Source organism: Channa argus, chromosome 7, assembly GCF_033026475.1.
Source record: "Channa argus isolate prfri chromosome 7, Channa argus male v1.0, whole genome shotgun sequence".
Taxonomy (NCBI): domain Eukaryota; kingdom Metazoa; phylum Chordata; class Actinopteri; order Anabantiformes; family Channidae; genus Channa; species Channa argus.
This window is the reverse complement of record NC_090203.1, coordinates 14,067,363-14,076,190: the sequence shown is the minus strand read 5'-3', so window position 1 is coordinate 14,076,190 and position 8,828 is coordinate 14,067,363. Positions and strand designations below refer to the sequence as shown.

The following is an 8,828-nucleotide window of genomic DNA, read 5'->3' as shown; positions in this document are numbered from 1 at the left end:
TATACCCAATGAAATATGTTTGAAATAGCTGGCTTTATTTTTTCTGCTTGACAATCTGACTTATTAAGTAACATCAGCCATTATTTAAGTCTTTTCTATATTTGATCAAATATGTTGTGACTGAGGTGAACAACATACTAAACAACATTAAGTCCAAAGTGTTAGAACTTTTGTTGAATCATATTCCTGGCAAAGTATTGACATATTTAATTAGTTACTACTCTGACTGCTTACTACTAGATTAATAAATAACTGACAATGGATGTTATCGAAAAATTCTTGTAGTCATCATCCAACAAAGTAATTTTACTAGAACGATCTAAACGATATTGTCTTCTAATCTAAGTAAGTGAGCATTGTTGCCTACAGTAATAAAACACTGTACTATTGACAATGGAACAGAAATGCAACAAGCTCAAACATTTTTTTGGCCTTCAGTCCTACTCTAGGCAATGTCCCAGCAAGCAGATGCCTCCCAGTGTGGGGGGGTTGTGGTCGAATTTGAGTCTGATGACATTAGGAATGCGAGAACTAAAAAAGCTAGGAGTATACCAGGTGAACTCACTTTTAAATCCAACCAGACCTTGTGCCATGTGTTTAAAGTAAATGTGTGCTTATTTGATTCTCATGCATTTCCTTGTAAGGTTCAGCTCTTATCTACTTCAAGGGTCCCAAGTTTCTCATCTATGTCAGTGGAGCATTGTCAATGTGGGTAAGAATGAGTTCCTGAAGAAACTTGATTCCTGGAGCATTAGCTTAGACACCAAAAAAGAAAATAACTCCAAGGTGGTTTATTTACTGTAAGGAATGTGACAACATCTAATCAGCATCTTGCAAGACGACACATAATGACGGCCTTTCATGTTAAAATAAATAGGGCGACCGCATGTGGCACTTTGCGATCTCCGTGTTCCTGATTGAGCTTTATGGCCGCAACCTGTTGCTGACTGCAGTGTTTGGATTGGTGGTGGCTGGGTCAGTGCTCCTCTTAGGGGCTTTGATTGGAGACTGGGTTGATCGCAATCCCAGGAATAAAGGTGAACAACAATTTCACACCCCTTTAAAAATTGTGCAGTATATCAGAGCAGGAGTGTAAATCAGTGGATTTCAATCTCTGGCTTACAAGTTCGCTGGTTTCCTATACCAACGAGTGGTAGCGTTCACCTGATGTCTTGAGTGTAAATCAGTCCCTGATTTGATTGCTAGGGTCAACACTACCAAGCCTCAAGGCACAAGGCTCACAGTCACTTGCTCAAACATTTCAAGAATAGCATAGACAGATGGGTTTTTAACATAATTTCTGTGTTGTAAAAGTCTAAATCATATTTTTTGTTCTCTATTTTAGTTGCACATGCGTCTCTTTTCATTCAGAACATCTCAGTGACAGTATGTAGCATTGTACTTATGTTGGTGTTCTCATATAAGCAAAGGATCGAACAGATCTGGGATGGATGGCTTACTGTGAGTAGACAACATATTGAATACATATATGAATAATAATTATATTACATAACTGGATAATTTTGTGGTCTGCAAACAGGATAATTACCATGACTGTTACACAGATGAGTTATTGCTGCTGTTGTTCCCTCTGTCCTGTGTCCCTGTTGTCTCTGCTTCTGAGTTTGTGGCTACTCTGTGCTGTCGTAGTAACATGTTGCATCGCAAAACTTACACAAGGTGGTTTGTTATACGGTGGTGATCATCCTGGCAGATGTGGCAAACCTTGCAAGCACAGCACTAACCATTGCCATTCAGAGGGACTGGATTGTGGTTATCACTGGCTACAACCGAGGTCACCTAGCTGGTGAGGAGATTCACTCTGTTAATACATATGTTGGTTTGCATCGGTGCCTGTACAAAATAAATACTGGAATTGCAGAGAATCGCACGTCCATTTCTGGACTTGCTTAAAGTCCACTAGTGGAAGCTCATAAACCTCTATGTCTCTGATCCTCACAAAAGGAATGAATGCAACCATGAGGCGTATAGATCAGGTGACTAACATCCTGGCCCCACTCGCAGTGGGACAGGTCATGACCTTGGCTTCCAACGTGGTTGGCTGCGGCTTTATCCTGGGCTGGAACCTTGTGTCTCTCATCGTGGAGTTCTTCTTCTTGTCACGGGTGTATCGCATTGTCCCTGCTCTTTCAGTCAAACCGCCAGCGATGGAGGTGGATCAGGTGTATCTGCAGAGGATCGAGAGGAGAAGCTCACAAGGTATGGATAGAACATTTTTAATGCTGTGTCATTTCCTCAGTATCTCAAGATTTTACCAATAAATTGCAATAAAATGTACAGTAAATGTACATTATAGCAATGGCGTCAAAAGTCTAACATATGCTTGTAGATTTAAAAATGTAGACTTGTTAAAATTGTAATAAAGTTATAATAATAATAAGTATATTATACATACAGGTACATATGTGTGTGTGCTGATATAGTGAGATCAGAGTAAGAGGATTTCCATTCTCCACAATACCTAGGCTTATGATACTGTTACAACTAATGGAGTAAAGTAATGGATGAAATTTGTCTTCATCAGGGGAAGATAATGTTGCCCAACCTCAACCTCTGACAGAAGGAAACTGCAACACCAGCCTGCACCTTAAAGAAATGGCCAACCTGCCACTGTGTTTCCAGAGGTTTCGCTGTCTGGTGAGCACCTGTAAGGATGGCTGGAGGGCCTACTATCGCCAGCCTGTCTTCCTAGCAGGAATGGGTCTGGCTTTTCTTTACACAACAGTTCTGGGCTTTGACTGCATCACCACTGGTTATGCATACACTCAGGGAATAAGTGGCTCGCTCCTTAGTCTGCTGATGGGTGTATCAGCCATCACAGGGCTTATGGGCACTGTAATGTTCACAAGGCTCAGAAAAACCTATGGCCTGGTTAATACAGGCATCATCTCAAGCTGCCTCCATCTGGGCTGCTTGCTGCTGTGTGTGTGCTCTGTGTTTGCCCCTGGCAGCCCAATGGATCTTAGTTTGCTGATGCCCTATATTACCTTCAACTCATCTATTGACTTTGGAGGGATGGCAAGCCAAAGGCAAAAACACACCAATTCTCTGAGGGGAGGCAGCAATCAGCCACTGCTACCCGACCGTTCCTCCATTCACTGGACCAACAACACTGTGCTTTTTGACAATGCGCCCTCTGGCACAGCACCAGAATCTTACATATCCATTATCCTGCTGTTCTTGGGAGTCATCACAGCACGCATAGGTAAGTAGAGAGACAGTGAACCCCGACTTGTTTTAAAGGACACAAAAATGTGAAGATTACAGTACACTATACTGACATACAATGCATTTTTATATCAGTGTACAATATCTAGACCAGTGCATAAAATAGCCACTAGTATGTAGTAGTTTTTAAAAATTCCTTTTTTTTAATAAACACATGAAGGTCAGTATCTGCCTATTAAAACCACTCCAAATACTTTTGCATCAATTTTATTTATTTGCATAACAAACCAACTAATCAGACTAACAGATAATTTCATGACCAGCCAACTCTTAAACCCCATGTGACATCTGTATTTTAGGGCTCTGGTCCTTCGATCTGACAGTGACCCAACTTCTGCAGGAGAACATCTGTGAGTCAGAGAGAGGTGTAGTAAATGGCGTGCAGAGCTCTATGAATTACCTGATGGACCTGCTTCACTTCGTCATGGTGATCTCTGCTCCACAGCCACAGCACTTTGGCATCCTAGTAATCATTTCTGTAATATTCATTACCACTGGGCACACTATGTACTTCTTGTATGCACACAAAGCTCAGAAAAAACGCACCCTTGACACTTAGGGAGCAGACGTGACCCAAACATCCAGGCATGAGATGCTTATCAGCACTGACTTCACTCTGCACCTGTGAAATGAATGTCTCTCTCCTGTTCCTTCAGCAATCTTATTGCAACACTCCACTCCCAACTCAGCCATTCATTTCCGTACAACACAGAAAGTGCCTGTCCCACCTCGGTCGCTTTCTTCCTGGCAAGGCCATGTGCGACTGCAGCAAACAAGAACTAAGGTGAAGTAGAGTGGGGCCATGCTCTCCCTTCGTGTAGATACGTTAAGGTGGCTACAATAAATGCAGCATGGGAAACCTCCAGGGGAAATGTCCTAATCTAATGTACAACAGGACACAAAGGTTACAGGCACCAGCACATGCCTTTGCAAACACTCTAGTGCAAGGCTTTCATCAAACAAGCCTGTTAACAGACATAGCTTTTTGGATGGGAGGATGGATGGAAGGACATATTTTCTAACCTTCACTCAGTAAAGGACTGATGTTGGGCAGAAAACTTATAGACTATGTGGAAATACAAACAAGGTTAGACAGTACAAGTGGCATCAATGTTACTGATCCGTCCACTTGGAAATATTCCAGGATGTCCAAAAAGGAACATAAAGGGAACTTGATGTGAGACTGTTTAAAAAATCCAAAAGGCACACCCCCACCTCCCTTTTAATGGACAGAAGTGAAAGGACAAAACATTCCTTCCCCTGGTTTGTTTCTATGTGGATGAATCAAGCAAAGATTGGCCTTTTCTTTGAAACATGTACACCTGGCTTATAGCTTACAAGTCAGTCAAATTTCAATACCATCTATATTCTAATATTCTAATTGCTTGTGCATTTTGAAAAGTAAAAATAAGTGTGTTCTTTCCTCCCCAAATAAAGAGTGGTATTAATGGTTTAATGAAAATCCAAGAGGGAAGCACTCTTCATTTTGTGACATGTTTAAAATCAGTAATAACTGTGTGTAAATACAAATGTTCATCACTCTTATTGGCAGTGTTGTATTACACTTTGCTTCATTCTTTTGTAGTTCTTATGAACTTAACATTACCTTACCTCAACTAAGAACAAGAATACTGTTGGGAATGTGCCTTGGCTATTGCTCTCAGTTACTTCATGTTCTCATAGCTCCTTCATGTACAGTGGAAATAGCATCACATTTTTGTCAAACAAAACCAACAAATCTCAATATATTTGTATAATTTTCCTGTGACAATTTCCTCATTGTATATCGTCCTATTTTTTTCAGACTGACAATGATGATAATTAAAATGACTAAAGATGATCTTTGGCCTCAATTCCTCTCATCACAATAATTGATAAATACATAATTCGAGATTAAAAATGTTTCCTTCCACAGTCCAAAGAATTGCATGTTCGGCTAACTGATGACTCTAAATTGCCTGTAGGTGTGAATGTGAGTGTGAATGGTCGTCTGTCTGTATATGCGACCTGTCCAGGCTGTATCGTTCCTCTCGCCTACTGAAAGGCAGGATAGGCTCAAGCCCCCTGTGGCCCTGAACAGGATAAGTAGTTAAATGGATGGACAACTGTATGTTACTACTGGAATTACTGTTAATTCCTGAAGAACTCTGTATATTTGATGCAAAGATCTCCAGAATCTTTACATATAACTCCCTATTAGAGATGTTGCTTGACAATATCCTTGAACTTGCAGTTTAACTACTAGAGTGGAAAGAAAAAGTGCCTTGTACCACAGGTGGAGTTTAATGGTGTTGAAGATCAAGCTGTAGCACCCACAATGGCCTCAGAGTTGTTGGCACATAAACCTATAGCGTAAAGTGATGACTGAAAGAAGAGGACAACTGTAAAAAGAAGATGTAAACCCTATTACGTTCAAAAATTACACAGTTGTTGAGGACAAAAACCATCACAAATGTATTTGCGTTTTTTGGCCAGTAGAGGACAATCTCACATTAATTGGGCATCAACATGCTAGTAATGAATACTTTAAGCCTCAGCCCCTTAAGAAACATAGACATTATTACCACACAAAGTATCAAATGTTGTATTGTCAGAACCATCCAAGTTATGATTTTAATTCTTTTGACTATCCTTAAGAAGAAAAAGACAAGAAGTGCAGCGTAGACAGTAATGTTTCAACCACCCAAAGTCTTGGGTTTTAGTGAAATCTTTCAGACTCGAGAGATGCAATGCATACACTCTAAACTCAACTGTCCAAGATAACCATGTAAGATATATTTACTTGTGTTTTTAATATAGTGGTGCATCACAATAGCTCAATATCAGTGCAGCACATAGCATGTACAGGAAGATGGTAAAGTATGAGTATCAAGAGAATCACAATTTTGCAAGTTTAAATTTGTATAAATATATTGCATCTGTCATATTAAATGGCAAAAAACTGACCGTCATTTCAAAGTTGTGTCTCACAGAAGATTACATATGTTGCACTGACAAAGAGGTGTAGGAGACAGTATGTGGTTGCTATACTATAGGCCTTCATCTCTTTGAAATCCCATATACAATCCATACTGACCCCACCATGGTCCACAGAAATAAGCCTCCATGTCTGAAGAACACATAACAACTCAGTCATTTCTTTCATGTTTAATTTGTGTTTGATAAATACAGAAAAGTAGCCTAATAACAAAGAAAATGAAGATCACATTTAGCATCTACCCATTGTAGTCTGGAAAGGAGGGTACTGTAACAAGCTCAGTAGATTTTCATCACTTTTCCCCTTATTTGCAGCATCGTAGGCCTCCAATAACAGTGTGCCTGGTTGTCATGGTAGTCCCTGGTTTAAGACAGAAGTGTTAGAGCAAGCTAACAAGTCTTTAGGCATTTTCACTTTGCAATTCATTTACTTGAAAAACTAGGTCAGTGGTAACACATTAAAGCAAGATTTGTCCTCCTGGCTTTGCCTCACTAAGGAATGTTCACTAGGAGGAAAGGAAAAGTCAGACAACATTATCCCACAACAGTGGAATAATGTTTTTCATGTCACATGAAAAAGAAACAGATGAGGACCTGTTTAATTTCATGCTGTATCAGCAGTTTGAACAGCAGCACAACTACAATAAATAACTTTACTGATACTTGACCCAGTCAAGCATCACACTGCTGACAGAGATGAAAGAGATATAAAGATAATTAATAAATAGTAAATGGTCTACTTATAGATCGCTTTTATCCAAAGTTGTTTACAGTGTTGGTTCTCATTCACCCATTGACAAACACTGAAGATGGTAGCTGCCATGCATGGTGCCGAACTTACCCACCAGAAGCAACTTACAGATGTAAGCACTGAAAGTGTCGGTCTCTGCCACTTCAATTTATCTCTCTTACGCCAGATGCTCTCATCTATTGTGCCGCGGCATGGCATGTGATTCCAGTATATGGTCTGTGGGTGGCGCTCAGCTTATACTTGTATTAAAGCAACAAGTGCATGAGCACATCTTTGTACCTGCTATAACGTATTGTACTAGTAGTGCTGTATTTATACATCAGTGCTGGACGAAGATATTTACATTACAATATTCAAGAGGCATGAGAATAGCAAACTCTACCCAAAAATAACATTTCAATACATATGTTGTATTTACGCTGACTTCAAGCGATCCCACAGACAATTTCAATTCAGACATTCAGACGCTTTCAGTTTGAAGCTCTTTCATATGTGAGACTTAAGTTCGAATCCAATCAGAAGTTACCTCGACACTTAGAGTCTAGTTTTGCTTTCAGTAATCAAAAGCTCTGGCTGCACAGTGAAGTGCTCAACCTCAGTTTGTATTTTTTATGCAGTTTAATGTTTGTTTTTCTTTCAATGCCTCCCCTAATCATCTATCTAAAGTTGTTCAGTTTAAATCCTATGCATAATTTTTAATTCAAATGTAAAATTTACCTCGGAATTATTGTAACCTGCTGGCATTTTTTTATTCCTTTCATTCAGGCTAAAGTTATTTCAGTAATGCCAGGAATATTCAGCTGAGTGAGACTGGGTGGAGTCAGAAATTATTTTCCAACTTTAACACACAGCCATGAGGGACTGTGAGCTGAACCACTGGGCTACAGCCACATAAAGGGTTCATATGAAGAACCGATGTGTTTTCTTTACATTGGTGATGTGTGTGTATGCCTGTGTGTGTAGGATGTGTGTAGGATGCCTAAGTATGCAAGAGAAGTGACAGGCTTCATTTATTCAGTAACTGTCTGAGTCACAAATCTTTAATCAAAACTGGCATGTGCTTTTGGTTCCATCTTATCCATTGGTTGCTTCTTCTTTTTTTTTTTTACTTCTGCAACAAAAATAGGTTGAAACTGTTTGTCTGAAACAATAAGCAAATAGATATCATCATCCATGGCTTTGAAAAGCTGGGAAAACATTGCCACCAAATTATAGACTACATAATTATTACGGTACCTAAACATTCGTTTTTTTGTAGAATAATCAGAAAATGAGCCCTAATATCAACACATGGTTCAATAACATGCAACAGAGAAAAAAATAGGAATTCCTATGTCTGAGAAGCTGGAACAAGTGAAAGTGATTATCACAATTGTTGAATTAATTTTACTAAGACAAGCCAGTAAATCATCCACCTATTTCAGCACTAATAATAAGCAAGCAATTAAGCCATTCACTTTCAAAGAAATGCTCCCAATAACATGTTTACATGCTGTATGATAAATGTTTTAATGTGATATTTTTATGATTTATTTTGGAAACTGTTTTTGTGTCACATTAATTTACTGGATGGTTTTCACTCTCTCTGAAATCAGAACAGTTACACATCAAATCAGTGCTTGTGCCTGAATGACAAACTTACACATGTCCATCTCCACCCTAATAAGAGTTTGACCTTCCTATGTAATGTTCCCAGTCCTGCATCTTTACTCTCTCCAGCTTTCGGGCGATTTGAAACTTCCTTTTTGGGGCTTTTCAGCTCACCAGATGTTTCCTGAACTTACTGTGTTCCTAACTCACTCCCTTTTCCTTTGGTGGTGAAAGGGAGGGAAAGACAAAAAGGGACGATGTA

At 39.4% G+C, this 8,828-nt stretch overlaps 1 protein-coding gene across 1 annotated transcript; it reads left to right on the top strand.

Annotated features, from left to right (window-relative positions):
• Positions 1 to 452: 452 nt before the first annotated feature.
• On the top strand, positions 453 to 3,913 carry si:ch211-254p10.2 (ferroportin). The gene is made up of 8 exons (XM_067511174.1): positions 453 to 555; positions 645 to 712; positions 878 to 1,037; positions 1,346 to 1,461; positions 1,681 to 1,807; positions 1,966 to 2,220; positions 2,546 to 3,226; positions 3,549 to 3,913. The coding sequence occupies exons 1-8, from the start codon at positions 453 to 455 to the stop codon at positions 3,806 to 3,808; spliced, it is 1,770 nt and encodes a 589-aa protein (XP_067367275.1). The 3' UTR covers positions 3,809 to 3,913.
• Positions 3,914 to 8,828: the final 4,915 nt, after the last annotated feature.